At 56.6% G+C, this 17,420-nt stretch overlaps 2 protein-coding genes across 3 annotated transcripts; one reads left to right on the top strand and one right to left on the bottom strand.

Moving 5' to 3' along the window:
• The first annotated feature begins 2,317 nt into the window (after positions 1-2,317).
• Positions 2,318-13,804, top strand: IMPDH2 (inosine monophosphate dehydrogenase 2). 2 transcript variants are annotated; one of them, XM_048957581.1, is made up of 15 exons: positions 2,318-2,461; positions 2,544-2,592; positions 2,663-2,764; positions 3,115-3,189; positions 3,663-3,869; positions 5,821-5,908; positions 6,825-7,024; positions 7,721-7,811; positions 8,631-8,726; positions 10,070-10,141; positions 12,300-12,443; positions 12,643-12,787; positions 12,870-13,013; positions 13,361-13,444; positions 13,544-13,804. In XM_048957581.1, the coding sequence occupies exons 1-15, from the start codon at positions 2,364-2,366 to the stop codon at positions 13,563-13,565; spliced, it is 1,617 nt and encodes a 538-aa protein (XP_048813538.1). In that variant the 5' UTR covers positions 2,318-2,363; the 3' UTR covers positions 13,566-13,804. The 2 variants fall into 2 exon arrangements, with proteins under 2 accessions (XP_048813538.1, XP_048813539.1); XM_048957582.1 differs by lacking the exon at positions 10,070-10,141.
• A 205-nt stretch (positions 13,805-14,009) lies between these two features.
• NDUFAF3 (NADH:ubiquinone oxidoreductase complex assembly factor 3) lies at positions 14,010-16,320 on the bottom strand. Its single transcript, XM_048957583.1, has 5 exons — positions 16,193-16,320; positions 15,916-16,108; positions 15,778-15,844; positions 15,561-15,661; positions 14,010-15,483 (listed from the first exon to the last, which is right to left on the bottom strand). Exons 1-5 carry the CDS (start codon positions 16,246-16,248, stop codon positions 15,364-15,366), a joined length of 537 nt encoding a protein of 178 aa, XP_048813540.1. The 5' UTR covers positions 16,249-16,320; the 3' UTR covers positions 14,010-15,363.
• Between the last annotated feature and the right edge of the window lie 1,100 nt (positions 16,321-17,420).

Here is a 17,420-nt window from a genome sequence, read left to right on the forward strand (position 1 = left end):
GACATTAGACTCGTGTATTGTCCTACCTCTTGACACTAATAGCGTTGCTTTCTTACAGAACACTGTAGCCTCTCTTACACACTTGTCTGTGGCAGCATTAGATTTTCATTTACTTTCAAGACTTCAAGTATTTCGTTTAAGTGGTAATGGCTGAAACGGCAGAGAGCAGACTAGAGAGAGATTCTTTGCCTCAAGTGGTGAGTGAAAGGGACGGTCTAAGAGTGGCCTAAAATGGCACTTGGCTGATGGCTGCTTCAGAGATCTCCTTAGTTTCCAACACCAGGGAAGGTCTGAAGTAGATCCTGCTTTGGGCCAATGAAAAAGACTTAATCTGATCCCTAAGTAAGAATCCACTTCTGCACTGTTGCTCTTAGGGCAGAAATGAAGTGTTTTTCTCTGCTGCATCAGGGCTACTTAGGCCATCTTCAGGCCTCCCACACAGTGATAAGAACAGCTTCAGAAATGGCAGAAATGAGCTCTCTGAGCACAGGTGGAGTGGAGGCCTTCCTGATATTGCAGTTGTTCATCTTCTTGCTGGTCTGAGTGCTGCTAGATGCTAATGGACTCTGCACAGTCTAACCAAATTGCATTGTCATCCAGTTTTAATAGTGACTTACTTGCAATTAGCGTTTGGGCTCTTAAATCACTGTTAAAGAGGGATATAAACTGTCTTCCACCCTACATGGGACTTTTCTTCCCATCTTCTTGCTGGAGCTGCTCCTCTCAAGTACTACAGGGAACGGACCTTATCCAGCTGTTTCAGCCTGTTCCGTCTCACTCGTGCCAATGCATAGGAAACAACCCTCCTCAACTGCTGGCAGTGCTAAGTTGAGCATCTTCCTACCCTAACAAGCATCTTAAATTTTCTTCCAGAAGTTTCACAGACATGCTGCCTCCAATCTGTGCAGCGATTGCTGTGTTCCCTGTCGCTCCCCTTCTGTTGTGTGGCTGAAGCTCAGCTCTCAGCACTGCGGCCACTTTATGCCCTCTATAACCTCGTGCATGGCAGCGAGTTTGCCTGCTTCTCTGTTCTTGTTTGAGCTCATCGGGATGGGGAGGCAGACTGAATCCACTTACAGCAGCAATAAACTGTGTCTAGATCTCAAGAGGGAGCTGCAGGAGAGAACAAGGTGGAGAGGATGTCTCGGAAAGGCAGGGTCCAGTTGCAGCCCAGAGCCTTGCTTGATAATGAGTGTGCAGCCTATATGCAAAATACGTCTTGTCTGTCCCTCCCATGTTGACCCTGATCTAAACAGCACATGTGATTGGCATCCTGCAAAGTGACCTTCAGAACTCTCCAGTAGCTTTGCCCCGTGAGTAACTCACACTACAAATCATTTTAAAGAGATGCACTCAACTATTTTTTTAATTTAATTTTACTCTTATATTCTCTGCTCTTTGTAATCTGCTTGGAAATAAAATGTTTTTCCCTGCAGCCTTTGTCGTAGTCTCTTTGAGAACCGTTCATCTTTGCCTGGCATTTCTTTTGGAACATGAGGCTGACTTAACCTACTTACGGCTGTGCCTGTGCTGCAGTGGAGCACTTGAGATCAGCGGGTGCCTCCTAGGTAGGCTTAGTAAACCTTTGCTAGCACCATCCTTTATTTAAAATCAGAATCACAGAATGGCTCAGGTTGGAGGGGCTCTAAAGACCACAGAGCTCCCACCCCGTGCCATGGGCTGGCTGCCCTCACCACCAGCTCAGGCTGCCCAGGGCCCCATGGCCTTGAGCACCTCCAGGGATGGGCACCCACAGCTCTGGGTCACTGCCTCACCGCCCTCTGATACAGAATTTCTCCCTAACAGCTAACCTGAATCTCCCCTCTTCTATTTTAAAGCCATTCCCCACTGTCCTGTCACTCTGTGTCCTGTACGAATCCGGTCCCCCTCCCGCTTGTAAGCTCCCTTCGGGTGCTGGAAGGCCACAATGAGGTCTCCCTGCAAGCCTTCTCCCGGCTGCAGAAGCCCAGCTCCCTCAGCCTGCCTTCAGAGCAGAGGAGCTCCAGCGCTCCGAGCAGCTCCGAGCCCTCCTCTAACGGACGGTACACAAGCCGCTCTGCCTCTGGCCCGGCGCCTGCGGTTACGGGACCAGCAGAGCAGATAACGCCGTGCCCCTGGGAGCAGCGCTGCGGGCTCGGCGGACTCCCGTCGGTGCTCAGCGGTGACCGCATCAGGCGGGGCGAGCCGGGCCGCTCGGCTTCCCGCGCCGCGTTACGTCACGGCACGCGGCGTTACGTCACATGACGTGACGTCACGCCGGGCAGGCCGCGCTCTCGCTGCGGTGGGGGCGGCGCCGCGCGATCCCCGCCGGCCGCCGTAGGGCCGCGTGTGCGGGCGGGGCGGAGCGGGCGGCGCGGGGCGGCATGGCGGACTACCTCATCAGCGGCGGCACCGGCTACGTGCCCGACGACGGGCTGACGGCGCAGCAGCTCTTCAGCTGCGGGGATGGGCTCACCTACAAGTGAGGGAGCGGGGCCGCGAGGCGGGGGGCGCGGGGCGGGCGTCGGGCCCGGAGCTGAGGCCTCTCCTTTTCGTTCCCGCAGCGATTTTCTCATCCTGCCCGGGTACATCGACTTCACGGCGGACCAGGTGGTGAGTGCCGGGGGGCGGGATGGGGGCCGGGGGGGCCCGCGCCGCTCACCGCCGCTCTCCCGGCACGCAGGACCTGACCTCGGCGCTGACCAAGCGGATCACCCTGAAGACTCCGCTCGTCTCCTCGCCCATGGACACGGTGACCGAGGCCGGCATGGCCATCGCTATGGCGGTGAGTGCCCGCCCTGCCCGCACTGCGCCGCGCCGCCGCCCCGGGGGATGCTGGGGGCAGCATGGCGTGGGCCTCTCGGGCACCTGGAGAGCCCTCTGGAGCTCCTGCGAGCAATCTGCTTCGCCCCGTCGCCCTCTAGAGCAGCGGGGAGGGGCCGATCCTGTGCTCATTCCCAGGCTGCTGTGCCCCAGGCAGCGCTGCGCATCCTCCTGTCGGTCCCATAGGGAAGGGCCTCTCTGCATCCATCTGTCAGTCCCCTAGGGAGGGTCCTCTCTGCATCCACCCGTCGGTCCCCTAGGGAAGGGCCATGCCCCTTCACCCGCAGCTCTCATCTGCCCCTGTGTCTTCAGCTCACAGGGGGAATCGGCTTCATCCACCATAACTGCACCCCTGAGTTCCAGGCCAACGAGGTGCGGAAGGTGAAGGTGAGCAGCAGCAGGGTGTTTGGGGCGGGTGGTGGAGCAAGGGTTGCCCCGACGCATTGCAGCACCTTGCACGTGGCCATACAGACCTGCAGGATGGTTTAGGTCTGGAGCCCTTCCAGCCTGCTGGAGAGCTGGGAGAGGAGCTGCAGCTGCAAGATGAGATTGCAGTGTGTGCTGGATCTTTTCAGAGGGGTGGTGTTGGTGTGGTTGCCTGCACAAACCTCCTGCTTTTGTTGTACATTATGTCGAGCTCAGTGGGGGTTTTAAAATGTGGGTGGGGATGTTGCCCTTAATTTCAACCAGGAGGTCGGGCTGGGAACTCCTTCAAATCTAATGTGATGTAAGTGAGCTTTAGTGCTGTTTTGCATCCTGGTGATGAGCATCTGGCCAGGCTGGGAGGCTGCAGACCTTTGTGCCTGGACACTGTCTGCCAGGTGTTGCTCAGCCTATCTGCTGAGCCTCTCTCTTTTCAGAAATACGAGCAAGGATTCATCACAGACCCTGTAGTGCTGAGCCCCAACGACAGAGTGCGAGATGTGTTTGAAGCCAAAGCTCGTCATGGATTCTGTGGGATTCCCATTACAGACAACGGGAAGATGGGGGGCAAGCTGGTTGGCATCATCTCATCTCGAGACATCGACTTCCTAAAGGAGTCAGAGCACGACTTGCCCCTGGGCGAGGTGAGCACCTGCTAGATGTGTTATGCTAGGAAGCCCTTGTGCAAAGGGGAGGGATCAGAGCTTGGCTGTGAGAGGCTGTGTCAGAAGGAGGTAGCAGGCTCTGTGTTAGTTCTGCCAAGTCAGTCTTGTCTAGGGCTGAGCATCTCCTCCATTTACTTCCTCTGTATTGTGGAAACCATCCTCTCTGCAGCTGGTGCTTTCCGTTGGTGCAGGAGTTCCCAGTGTTCTTGCTTGCTGCTGCTGTCCCATTCTGGTGTGGGCTGGGGTTGCAACAACTGTGCCCAGCAAGCCTGCCAGCCTTCCTTTCCTGGCCTGCCTTTCTCTTCACGCCTCATCTTGACTACTCACTTTTTTAGAATAACACTCTGAGCATGAAGATGAATAAGTTGCCTTTTATAACGCTGCACTCTCAGACTCCCTTCTTGCAGGAACACATTCTCTGCAATGCTGGTGTTGATTCCTGTTAGGTTGGCTGTTTGTGTCACTTGAGCTGTGTAACTGTACACCACGGTGGGTTACACCAGCGGTGCCTCGGGGCCATCCGCTGCTCTTGGCTCAGGACTATTATTAGCTCTTGGTGAACAAACTTGTTGTCACATGCTCATCCTTGTTAGCTTTTAAATCTCCTATAAATACCCGTAACAAGAGTCCTGCAACAGGAGCAGGCTCTAAAAGCGTGCCTGGCCCTTTGATGCAATGCTGACCCATTCAGAAGAACCTGAAGAGAACCTCTGCTTATGCTTTGTGTGGCTCATTGAGCACTGTGCAGTTGGAAGCTCACTGCTGTTGGTGAAGGCAATGAATGATCTCCTAGATCTTGCCATGTTTGCGGCCCAGCAGTGGTCTTGCCAGCCCATTTGTTGCTATCAGATAAACACAGTGGTCTCTTGTGGGTCCCACAGGATGCTTCTGTGATGTTTCGGGCTTTTTCTGAGAGGTGGATTTTGTCAGAGACAGGATTTTAGGTGAATGTAGGCAGGGTGAATATCCTCCCTGATGCAAAATGTCTGTTCTTATGGTATGAATAGCTAAAGTATTTTATCATTTCTTTCGCATGCAACTAATTGACCTTCCTCGAGGTTCAGTCTTCCTTTTCAGCTTTATCTGGCCTTCCCAAATAACCTTTTGTGAGAACATCACATGTGAACTTTGGGATCACTGGGGTGGGAAGGGGCCGGGTGGTCTCCCCAGCCCTCTGCTTGTCGTTCAGCTGCTGCAGGTTGCTCGGGGCTGTCTGTCTCCAAGGGACGGAAGTCTGACTGCTTCTCAGCTGCTCTTCTGGTGTTTGGCCACAGTCACGGTGAAAGCTGTTTTCCATGTCCCACATCAAATATGCCTGCGTTCCAGCTGTGCCCGTTGCCCCTTGCTTTTCTGCTGCTGTGTTTTGATGTTTGTTTGTCATAGTGAGTGTGGGTGAACGTGTTTGTTTGGATTCGAGTGACTCCTTTGCCCCAGTGACCTTCCCAGCAGCTCGCTATTCTGAGCAGAGCCCTCGCAGAGCTGTGTGCTGGGGCTGCTGGCTGCACGCAGGGCTGGACACAGCATTTCTGCCAGAGCAGCAAGCAGTTCTGGAAGCATCTCCAGCCCTTATTTGCCTGTGCCCTTAAAGAGGAGGCTGTTGGTTTGGGTGACATCTTATTGAGGGTCACCTGAGAGTTGTTGCTTGCAGGTGCTCTCCCTTGGCTTGCTGAGGCCCTCTGCCAACTCTTGTATTCACTGCACCGATGGGTTTGGGGGCTGAGTGACAGATCCCATCTGGCTGCTGCTCACATGGGGAGCATTGGAGGCTGTTCCTGGGTGTTGCTGGAGGTGTGTTGCTGTGCTGTGGGATCCTTTGTCTGCAGAGCACTCCCACTGCGCTGTGGAGCATTTAACGTGGGCAGAAGGGCTCAGTATTTTCAGATCCATGCGAAGGAGTTCTGATGACTTTCTGTCTTCTCCCTCCCACCAGATCATGACAAAGCGGGAGGATCTGGTCGTGGCCCCAGATGGTGTCATGTTGAAAGAAGCAAATGAAATTCTGCAAAGAAGTAAAAAAGGTACATGTGAATGTCTGTGATGCAACAGAGCGGTGGGAGCACAGGTCTGGGAGGAGCAGGGGGGGAATGTGAGCAGATCATCTGTGAGTGGGTGGACCATGGAAAGGCCACGTGCCACAAGGGGAGGACAGCAGGGAGAGTGCCCTGAGCCCTGTGCCAGGGGTGGAGTTCATGTGTGTTCATCCCAGATCTGTTTGAAGCTGGGGGATTCTTGGCAACCAGGAGAGTGCCTGGCTGTCCTGCCACACCTCTTCTGTTTTGTATCCTGGCCTTTGTGTTTTGGCAACCAGTTCAGCTCCTTTAGGGTTTGATAGTTTGACTTGAACTCCTAGAATTCTCTGTTACACAGATTTTTCATCGTTTGGGCCCTCTGCAGATCAGGTCAAGTTCAGTAGTTGTAATCCATACTCTGTACTTAAAAGAACATGAGCCACTCGCTCCTCTGAGGAAGCAGCTGATGGTGGAAAGTGTCCCTGGCCCCGGGGAAGGAAATAGTGGGGTTTGCCATCCAGCTGCTGTTCTGGCCCACTTAGGGCGTGCTGCTGCTTGATTTTATAGATGTGATCCCAGTGCCACTGTGGGTATCAGTGCATCCTGTCAGCCCAGCAGCTGGGCTTTGATAATGCTGATGGCCATGATCACCCTGTTAATGGGTGTTCCTGCACCCGGGCACCAGAGAGGAGGAGGAAGGAGGGAAGTTGATACTGAGCAGCCTGCTTACATACTCTGGATGTTTGCCTTATCATTGGTTGTGCTAGCCACATTGCCAGGAAGCAGGGGGTATCTGTTGTAAGCCAAGACAGGTTTGATAATGCAGCTCTGGGTCAGCACCTTGTAGCAGGGCCTTCTGCTGCTGCCCTGCCACGTGGCTCCAGGCTGCTGTCTGTCTGCAGGAATGTTCTCTGTTTCTCTCAAGGCAAGCTGCCAATTGTTAACGAGGATGACGAGCTGGTGGCAATAATTGCCCGCACCGATCTCAAGAAGAACCGCGACTACCCTCTGGCTTCTAAGGACTCCAAGAAGCAGCTGCTGTGTGGTGCTGCTATCGGGACACACGAAGACGACAAGTACCGGCTGGACCTCCTTGTGCAGGCTGGAGTGGATGCAGTTGTGCTGGTGAGCTGCTGCAGGCTGGAGGGCCTGGGGTGGGTGAGATCTGATCTGAAGATCCCCTGGCAGTGGAACAGCAGCACGGCAGATTCTGCCAAGGTGCTCCACCTCTGCTCTTACAGCTTTCAGGCACAATGGTCAGTGCTGGTGTTTCCAGGTTTTTTTCTCATCGATTGTTAGCCTGCAGGTCTGCTGTGCTCTGAGGGCATGGCTGAGCTGTGCTGCAGCTGGAAATGTTTAACCAGCACTGCCAGGTGCCTGGGTCACTGACGGTCAGCATGGCCTGATCGTGAGGTGGTTGACATCTGGTATTTGGGCTGTTCTGCTGCATAATAGAGAGAGATGCATGCCTCCTGCCTTTCTGTTTCACCTGCAGTCTGAGACAAGGCAAACCGTGTCCTGTTTGTAGAGCAGCTGGTTCTTATGTGCAGCCAGATGTGCTGCTTGCTGCCTACTGGTGATGAGTAGGGGAGCTGTGGGATTGTAGTGGGAAGGATATTACTGATGTCTTTATGATAAACTACCTTGCATAGGGAGGTACGTTACTGCTCTGGTTCTGTGCACAGTTTGGGTGTTATTCTGCCTACTTAGCAAGTTCTCAGAGATCTCTGTTAGCAGAGCGAAGATCTGAGTTTCTTCCAGAGCTGTACTTACAATCTTTTACAGAAATTCCAGTTGAAATTGTTTTTCTTCTTGTTGCAGGATTCCTCTCAGGGGAACTCCATCTTCCAGATCAATATGATTAAATATATTAAGGAGAAATACCCCAGCCTACAAGTTATTGGAGGAAATGGTAGGCATGTATTGAAGAGTTCTTGTTTCTAAAGTATGTTTGCTCCCTTAGACATAGAGGGAGCTGCAAGGATGTGAATGAAATCATGGAATCATAGAATAGCCTGAGTTAGAAGGGACCTGCAAGGATCATCAGATCCAACTCCTGGCCCTACACAGGACTAGCCAATATTTAAATCCCATGTCTCAGAGCAATGTGAAGTGAACCTGTTGGTAAATGTTTGAACTTAATGGTTTCCTCTGACTTGTGGAACAGAGCAGCAGCACTCTGCAGGTGCTGAGCAGTATCCTGCTGCTGCCACTGTTGCAGGTATTTCTGAAACCTTTGTTCTGCAGCGCAGTGCACTGCAGTACTTGGTAGCTCATTACACATTATTCTCTTTTGCACACAAATTTTTGGTTAATAACAATGAATATTGCTTTATGTGACAGTCCAGTGGGGACTTTGTCTGCCTTTTGACTGCAAAGTACAGCAGTCCCTGTCGTTACCTGGTTAGAGTGTTACTGGTGCTGCTCTTAACCTGTGCTCTGCCCTCACTGCTCGGTGTGGCCCAGAGGGTGTTTGGCATTACGTAGTGTCCTCTGCTACCTTGGCCCTTGGGTATGAGGACCTGGTGAACCAGTGTCATCTCATCTGAGCATGGCTGGGACCCTTAACTCCTGCTTTTGCAGGTAGCAGTGGGCGGGTGGCTCTGGCACAAGTGCCCACCTGGAGCTCTGGGTAGGGGAAGTGTGCAGCCACAGGGGCAAGCACCAGGGCAGAGCAGCATCATGCACAAATCTGCTTCTCTCTTTTCAAACCAGTTTCTGCTCCCCACAGTTGTGACCGCTGCTCAGGCCAAGAACCTCATTGACGCAGGGGTCGATGCCCTGAGAGTCGGGATGGGCAGTGGCTCCATCTGCATCACGCAGGAAGGTGAGAGAGATCAGCTGTCTCCCAAATAGACTGAAGACATCTGGTCAGTAGAGGTACTCTGCTAAAAGCAGTGCAGCCGGGACAAACTTCTCCCATCGTAACAGCTGTGTCTCACAGCAAGCAGTCTTCCACCTCCTTTGCCCAGGACATCTCATCACTGGGGTCAAACCTTTGAGGTTGCAGCAGCAGCAAAGGCATTTCCCAGTACTGACTGAGACTGAGTAGAGCAGGTGTGGCACGCGCGGCTTTGCCCAAGGGAGCCACTGGTGTGGGGCAGGGTGGGCTTGGCAGGCAGCCCTGCGGCAAGAGGGGCTTCCCTGCTCTTTGTTCCGTGCTGACAGAAGCAGCAGTGACAGTGGGTTGATGCACCAGGCTGCCCGTGCTCCCTTTCCCTCTGGCACTAGTGTGCGTGGCGGTTGAGTTTTGGTCTGCTGGGCTCCGTGCCTTTCTGCAATTTCCAGGCTGAAGAAGGGTTTCTGGCTGTTGTCTCTGCAGTTAGAGGGAGCTTGTGCTGGGCAGAGGCAGTGTCTCCCTTAGCTAAGAGGCGCAGAGGGAGCATCCCTAACGCCTGCTTTGTGGCCAGGCTCAGTCCTCATGTTCTGATTCTGACAGACAAGGTGTAGAGGGGGCGGTGCGGCACTGTGGCACTGCAGCCTGCGAGCACAGCCTCTCTGCTCTGCTCCTCAGTCCTTGCCGTGCGAGATGGCAGACAGATGGAGATGTTGTGTTAGTGCTCTGCCAGTTCCAGTGTGGAACATCTGAGCTGCCCTGGACCTGGACTGTCTTTGCTTTGCCTGCTGGGGAGCTGTGGCTGTGGGGATTCTGTGCCTCACAGCCAGCATTGGGCTGATGCTCCCACAGCAGGAGCGGAACTGAGATGTGTGTGTCCTGCTCTGCCCCAAGGCAGAGAACTGAGCAAGGCACGCTTTGCTCTGCAGCGTGGTGAACGTCTCTGGGGGTGCTGCAGGAGGTCGGGTCGGGTGCTGGCTTGGGGGAAGGAGCAGAGCAGAGCTAGAACATGCCACTTTGTGCAGCAGACAGGGTTGCTGAGCTCTTTAAGCACAGCTCCCCAGGCTTTTGGCCCTGTTATGGCAAGAACTATGGTTCTGGGGATTGATGGGTTTACCTTCCTGGATGACTGCTGGGGTAGGGTGAGCACGCACTGTGCACAGCCAGCCTGGCTGGCTTGGAACTGGCTTGTGGCTTGGCTCAGAGTAGGCAGGATTTGCAAGGTCAGCTCTGTCCCACACCGTATGCTCTGCCTAGTAGCAGGTCACTGCTGGGGTCCTTTGTTCTGCTGCTGTTCTTCTGTCTCTAAAATATATGTGTTTGTTTTTGTTTAGCTGCTCCAAAGATCCCTCCAGACCTAAAGTCCCACAGCCCCAAATGCCCTTCTACTGTCACGGGCACCTATAGTAAGTCACTTGCCCTGTTCCCAACCCTAATTATGTGTCTTGAAGCAGGACCCTTATTTGGCTGCACATGGCCCTACTGCTTGTTTGAGAATAATTTAGCTGTAGATGCACTTGGGGTTTTGTGGCTTTGGATACTGGTTTTGAATCTGAAATTGAAGCGGAGAAGCCTTTCTGAATTCCTAAAGCAGGGTCTGAACTGTCAAAACAAGGGGCATTCAGGCCAAAAGCCAGTTCAGGAGCCTGGCTGAGCCTCCTGGCTGGATCCCTAGCCAGGCAAGCACCTGGTAGTCCAACCCTGGGAGATGATCCCTGAGCAGTCCTCAGTCCTGCTCCAAATCTGAGCCCGGCTGTGGGGAAGTTATGCACTGGCTGAGCTTGACTTGAAGCTGACTCCCCCAGGGTTACCAAGGGACATAACAGCATGTTACAGCTGTGTACCAGAAGCACGTCTCTCCCCATGAATGCCTGATTCTTGTGGGGAGAGAAGGGGCTCACTCCTGCCCAGCACAGGGTGCAGCTTGGCTCTGTACTTCTCTGATACTACTGGATTGAGCAGACAGCCATGGTAACCCTTGGTTTTTGCCCTTTCTGTTTTGAAACACCTTGATGGGAAAGAGGTTTCTGTTGAAGATCCTGGAAGGTTTTCTCTAGCGGTTGATCTTTTAGGGCCACCTTTTGCAGAAACACTAAAAAGACAAACCCTCACCCTGACTACTTGGTGTGTGTGTGCTCTGAACCCTGCTTTGGAAGCCTTACACTTGGAATCTGTGGTGCTGGGCTCTGGGACATTGGGAACGGCGTGATGCTCCCAGGAGCCCCGAGCCAAGTGGTTCCTTAAAGGGCTGGTCTCTGGTTGCTGGTGGGAAGTTTTTGCAGGGCTCTTTTTCCTGGCACGATCCTGTAGGTGTCAGGCTTTAGGCCCTCCCAAGTGACTTGCTTCTCTCCATTGAGCTCTTTCCTTGCAGCCTCAACGTGGCCTTTAGCGGCGTGCTACCAAGTGAGACCATCTCTTTAAGACTAACGGCGTTCATGTTGGACCTGGCAGACCTCCCTGGCTGGCTGAGCCCTAGCTTAATGCAGAGTTTTGTTCCGTTCAAATCAGTTCTTTCATGACCTCTACCTGGCTTCCCTCTCTCAGCAGCTGCTGCTGAGCCCTGGGAACAGAGCGATCACAGCCTCTCGGCCTTGGCACATCTGCCAGGGAGGTGTGCTGCCAGTGCTGCTGCCAGCAGGCTAAACCACACCTGGAGTTTGCACTCTGAAGTACTAATCCTGCATGTCCATAATCTTATCTGCTGTATCAGACTAACTGTGATTGGCGAAAAGGCTTCCGGTTAATTGTGGGGAAGTCTTGGTGAAAGAAGCTTATTGGCATACTTGCATGCCTGACAAATGTGTTACAAGACATGCCCTGTGCTGATCTTCCCTCAAGCCTTCCAAGCTCAGTGGGAAGCCTCTAACTGCTAGCAACTGGGAAGTGCAGGTAAATCTGGAGCTAATAACTTCCCTCCTGTGGGGCAGCTAAAAGTGACAGAATTCTGGCTGCATTGCAGGGCAGGAACAGACATTATTTCCTGTGAGCCATCTGATCATCCTGCCCACTTCCTTTTCCACTGCTGCATGTTTGTGTGTGTGTGTGTGTGCGTGCAGGCGTGTGTATATCTAACAATATATCTATACATAGCTACACGTATTGACTGTCTCCCAGCCAGCTGCCTCTGCATGCAGGAGGCACAGTGGGCAGCTGCTGGGTATACAGAGAAGGGGTCTGGCACTGCTAGAAAGGGGCGAGTGGTGGGACATGGCCCATGCTAGGGATGCTCAAGAGAGGAGCATTTGCAGTCCACTCCGCTTCCTTCCCAAGCTCCCTGTCCATCCTCTATGAGCCTCGAGCATTGGCTCAGCCCAGGCGTTCCATCAAAGGGCCCAGTCCCAAGATCATCCCCAGCCTGCAGAGCTGAGGGCCACGAGGATGTCCCAGCAGGTATCTCCCAGACGTGTGCTCCTTTGAAACTCGGAACAGGGAAGGAGCCCCCAGGGATTTGTGGGTTCCTGAGTACTGGGGCATGTGTGTGCTGGAAGCCTACAGGGCCTGCTGGGGTGGGGAAGCGGTGCTGTGTGGGAGCTGACTCTCTTCCTGCTCTCTCCCCACCTGTAGTGCTGGCATGCGGCCGCCCCCAGGCCACGGCTGTGTACAAGGTGTCCGAATATGCCAGGAGGTTTGGCGTCCCGGTGATTGCAGACGGAGGGATTCAGACAGTTGGACACATCGCCAAGGCCCTCGCACTCGGTGCTTCCACAGGTGAGCAGAGCACAGAGCAGCTGAGTTGTGCACGGGGTGCCACGGGAGGCTCCATATGGCGTCAGACTTGGCACAAGAGCAGGAGGCTGTGAGCACAAGGGACCAGCACAGTTTAAGAGCTGCGTGCTGTCACTGAGGATTTTGGCAGCCGCAGCCTTCCTGCTGCTGACCTGCTGCCCTTGGTGATCTCTTGCACTAGTGATGATGGGCTCTCTCCTGGCTGCCACCACGGAGGCCCCAGGCGAGTACTTCTTCTCGGATGGAATTAGGCTGAAGAAATACCGTGGCATGGGCTCACTAGATGCCATGGACAAGAACTTGGGTAGCCAGAACCGGTATTTCAGGTAAGAGATGGTGCTTTGGGGCAGCAGATCAAGTTCTTGGGATCTCTGATTCACAGATTTTCTTGTTTCTGCTCCCATGCAGCGAGACAGACAAAATCAAGGTGGCCCAGGGGGTCTCTGGCGCAGTGCAGGACAAAGGCTCTATCCACAAGTTCATTCCATACCTGATTGCTGGGATCCAGCATTCCTGTCAGGATATTGGTGCCAAGAGCCTGACCCAAGTCCGGTGAGTGCTCACCTGCACCTGTGCTTGGGTTAGGCCACGGTGCTGCTCTTTGGGGTCTCTGGGCAGGCTGTGCCCAAACTGCTGCCTTGCTGTAGCCCTTGTCTCCATTAGGCACTGGGTGGTACATCTGCCAGCTCCAGAGGTGCAGGAGCGTGGCTTCTCGTGAACTTGTTGGCTGGGCCTGAAGCATCGTGGGGTTACCTGGCTCTGAGCAGCGCAGCTGAAGTCACTGTGACCGCAGCTGGAGGAATCGCTGCCTGCTTCATCCCAGCTGCTCTGGCTGAACTCGTCAGAGCACTCTGCCCTGGGCTCTGGCTGGCATGTGACTTCCTGTCCTTCCTCCTCAGAGCCATGATGTACTCGGGAGAGCTGAAGTTTGAGAAGAGGACAACATCTGCCCAGGTGGAAGGAGGGGTTCATGGCCTCCATTCGTAAGTGCTCCTGGCTGGCAGCTGCTCCTAGCTGCTTTGTGGCCCCTTTCCGTGGTCAGATGCGTCAGTAAAAGGGCCGTTTTCCTTTTGTCCTCGCAGGTATGAGAAACGTCTCTTCTGAAAGAGGCCCCTCTGTGTCTGTCGTTGTGCCACTTGGCCTCACGCTACCCCCGATGGGAGCTGCTCTTGCTGCAGAAGTGCCATTTCTCTGTGGGCTGCCTGGAGCTCCCTGTATCTGTTGGCTGCTTTATCCCCACCTTCGAGGGTCCACGAGCCACCCAGGAACCGTGCTCCTGGGCTGGTGCCTGAAGCCTCGTATGTGTTGGCTGTGTTTTACAATAAAAGAGGAAAAGATGTGTAGTTGGTGTGTCCAGTCAGCCCTTCCCTCTGTCCTGCCCTCTTATTCTCATCTTTTGCTGCTGTCCTCTGCCTGCATGTTTTCAAGAGTGCAGGAACGGGGGCTGAGCAGAAGAGGTGAAGACAGAGGAAGGGAGCAGAGTGCAGAAATGTTTTGTTTTGCCTTTTTTTTTTTTTTTTTTTTTAATTAAAAAAATAGTGTTTGGAAGTCCTGGGGCCTATCACAGCTCCAGGAGAGTTTTACTGAGGTGCTGGATCTTACACCATGTTACACAGCCGCCAGGGGAGCTGTGATGGCCCCAAAAGGGCCGGTGTGTCGGGGAAAATGGGGAAGGGACAGCCCCTTCAGTGAGTGCTTTATGGCTGAGGTAGCTCGTGTGAGCAAACCAACCTGGCTCGAGCAGAAAATGAGTGGCCCCTGGGCAGGAAAAACAAATGTGTATCACCATCGGCCACTGTGAGGAGCTGCCAGAGCTAGCAGCCAGGCAGCAGTTTGCTGGTGCAGCGACAAACATGTAGGTGCTCGTGCACGTGTATGCAGACAGGCATGCACCTGAGCAAGCACATTGAGCTGCCCTGTGTTTGCATCCTTGGTGTTCTCCACAACACAGTATTTCTCCTCTCTGTTGCCTCCCCTAAACATCCCAGAACACCTCCCACCTGCAGGCACTCTGCCTGCACCCCAAGCAGCAGCCCAGGCTGGAGGCTGCCATGGGAGCCTGCGGCACTGGAGTGCTTACAGGGGCATAACGAGCCACTTGTTTCCTGGAAGGCACGTGGACAATGAACTCAAACACGGGCTCACAATCAAACAACAGCTTGTGGGCTTATGAATGCTGCAGAAGTTTGCTTTTCTGCATGACTGCCCACAGAAACAACCCTTGCCTGGTCAGGATAGCTTGCAGCACAGCACTGGGTGCTGGAGGTATTTTACACCTAGATCAACACCCTGCCCCCAGCTAAAGATGAGCACTGCTCCTGCATATAGGTGTGTAGTGAACAACAGTGCTTCTGTTGCTAACGCTGCCTGAAAGCACACCTCTGTAGCACGGTCATGTCGAATTAGATTTGCATATGCTAACACCAGAACCTGGAATTACATGGCAGCCAAGCACCCATTCACCTGCAGGGAGGAGGGCAAGCACCACAGCATCCTGCAGCAGCTCAGGGCTCAGCAGGGAGCCACAAACCCCAGAGCAGAGCCCGGGGCAGGTGAGGTGCTGCTGCCAGGAGGCAGCCCTGACACCTCACACCTAACCCAAGGAGCTGCTGCCCTCGATCCACAGCCCCTGGCCAGCTCTGCAGGGTGGTGAGCGCACCAAGCCTAATAGCTCATCACAGCCCACCTTTGCTGAGCGTTAACCACTCCGTAATTGCTTTGTACTTCTGATTTATGTGTATTCTCCTGGTGCAGCCCCCAAGCACGGCCGTACAGTGCTCCACAGCCGAGAGGCAGCACTCAGCCAGCAGCTGGGCTCCGACTGCCCATCCTGCAGCGTCTCTCCGCCCGGCGCTCGGTGTGGGGCAGCCCCGGCGCTGCGGGTGGGAGAGGACAGAGGCACTCAGTCCGTGGCAAAGGGCAGCGCCGGGAGCTCCGTGTTGGTGCCCCGCGGGGGGATGAGGCCGGCGGCTGTCAGGCGCTTCTCGCTTGTCAGGAAGTTGAAGGTGGCACACGCGTTGGGCTGCGAAAGGAGAGGGACGGTGCAACGGGTCACTGCGTGGAGAGGGACGGCGGCCACGGGGCGGGACCCCTCCTCACCGTGTCCTGCACCTCCACGGCGATCCCGCACAGCCGCATCTGCCTCAGCACGGCGGGATGGAGCTGCTCTACTCTGTCCCCCGTGCCCAGCACCAGGATCTCTGCAACGAGGCGCAGAGGTGGCACAGAGGCAGGCAGGCTCCTGCGCTGCCGCGGTGCTCGGAGGGAGCCCCGAGCGGGGGTCCCATCCCCATCTCCGCCCCGTGTCGTGCCGTACCTATCCGCGGCTCCAGCAGGCGGAACAGCGACAGGCTCTGCAGCGAGATGTCTCGGTGTGATCCGACCTGCAAGCACAGCGCGGCGCTCAGCGGGGCGGCCCGGTCCCCAACCCATCCCTGCCCGCTCCCGCACTCACGTTCCACTGGAGGATGGCGCGGGGCAGCACGGCACAGGGGCCGACCACCACGGTGCCGCTGATGCTGAACCCGCGGCTGCTGTAGCCCTCGATGAAGGCGGTGTTGGGGCTCTCGGGCTGCAGCACCGTCACCCGCGTCCGCTGGTACATCTCGTCGTCCGACGGCGTCAGGCGGTGCCCACGGCGCGGCGCCCTACGGGACCGGCGGCTCAGCCCGGTGTGCCCGTGCCGGGACCCCCCCCGCCCACGGAGCCCCACGGCCCGCACCACCCCGCACCCTGTGATGACCCGCGGAACCGCACGGCCCAACCGCCGCAGCGCCACCGCCGCCATGGCTCCGCCGCTCCCGGAAGCGTCGCGCAGCCCTGCAGGGCGCCCCCTCGCGGCCGCCGCCGATGCTGCCGACGCACCCCGGCTCCACGCGCGGGTTCGGGGCCGCGGGGAGCTCGCGGAGGCGGCGCGAGGGCGGCGGGACCGTGCCCCGCTCCATCCTATGTGACCGGCACCTGCGGGGCGCGCTCGGTGCGCACCGAGCAGGGGGGGAGGGACGCGGAGGGCGCACGCGGAGGGCTCGGCGGGCGGCGCGGCCCCGCACCGCGGCGTGGGTCGGGGTCCCGCGGGGTCTGCCCCGCGCCGGGCTACGGGGGGTTCCCAGAGCGGCGGGAGGCTCCGCCGGTGCTGGGTCCGCCCGGGGCGGGCTTTGGCCCCGGCTGCGGAGCAAAAGCGAAACCGGCAGCGTCGGGAAGGGGAAGCGGGCGGCACCGCCGCGAAGGGGTGGACGCGGAGTCCCGCTCCGTCCGGGGGTCCCCGAGCCCCGCGCCGCCGGGGACACCACGGAGCGGCCGCGCCGGAGCTGCGGGTGCCGCCGTGCGGAGGTGAGCGGCGTCGGGGCGGCCCCGCGGTGGTCCCTCGTGGGCGGCCGAAAATCCGCGGCGCTTCGCCACGGGGCCGCGGGATCGCAGGAACGGGGCAGTGCCGCCGGGCTGCAGCCGTGCGAGCAGAGCCGTGCCCACGCGTGGGCTGGGGGAACCCCGCATCGCCCCCGCGGCGCTGACCGAGCACTGCCGCGGGCTCCACGGTTCCCCCCTCTGTTTGGGCTGAGCGGGGGACGGGGGCATTGGGTGACTCGGAGGGACACCCACACTGTGCCAGCCCCGGGCAGGTGCCACGAGCTGTGCCGCTGTCGGTCACCGAGCCGCTCTGCCGCGGGGCCTCACGCACCCCGGGTGGGATTCCCCGGGCGCTCTGCGCTGAGCGGTGACACAGAGCGGGCAGCAGCGGGGGCTGCGACGTGCCCATCTCCGGCACCCCCAGCGCAGGTGTCCTCCCTCGGGGCCAGCTCGGGTTTCCGGGGCTGCTCCGGTGGCACCACACGCCATAGCCCCACCGGGGCTTTGCTGGGAGCCATTTCCTCACGGCCCTCCCCACGGCACCCGGGTAAGTCGCCCTCTCTCCCTCGTCCTGTAGGTGGGCAGCAACGGCCCCTGCGTCCGTCCCTCTGCAGC

The sequence above is a fragment of the Lagopus muta genome, chromosome 11 (assembly GCF_023343835.1).
Source record: "Lagopus muta isolate bLagMut1 chromosome 11, bLagMut1 primary, whole genome shotgun sequence".
Lineage (NCBI taxonomy): Eukaryota > Metazoa > Chordata > Aves > Galliformes > Phasianidae > Lagopus > Lagopus muta.

What these genes read in the sequence shown, in the direction of transcription:
- IMPDH2 (XM_048957581.1), top strand. Translation starts at nt 2,364, where the DNA reads ATGGCGGACTACCTCATCAGCGGCGGCACCGGCTACGTGCCCGACGAC. An exon ending in ACGAGGTGCGGAAGGTGAAG is followed by an intron (nt 3,190 to 3,662) that starts GTGAGCAGCAGC and finishes CTCTCTTTTCAG; the next exon opens with AAATACGAGCAAGGATTCAT. An exon ending in CATCTGCATCACGCAGGAAG is followed by an intron (nt 8,727 to 10,069) that starts GTGAGAGAGATC and finishes GTTTTTGTTTAG; the next exon opens with CTGCTCCAAAGATCCCTCCA.
- NDUFAF3 (XM_048957583.1), bottom strand. Translation starts at nt 16,248, where the DNA reads ATGGCGGCGGTGGCGCTGCGGCGGTTGGGCCGTGCGGTTCCGCGGGTC. An exon ending in CCTGCTGGAGCCGCGGATAG is followed by an intron (nt 15,662 to 15,777) that starts GTACGGCACGAC and finishes GCCTCGTTGCAG; the next exon opens with AGATCCTGGTGCTGGGCACG. An exon ending in CCGTGGAGGTGCAGGACACG is followed by an intron (nt 15,484 to 15,560) that starts GTGAGGAGGGGT and finishes CTCCTTTCGCAG; the next exon opens with CCCAACGCGTGTGCCACCTT.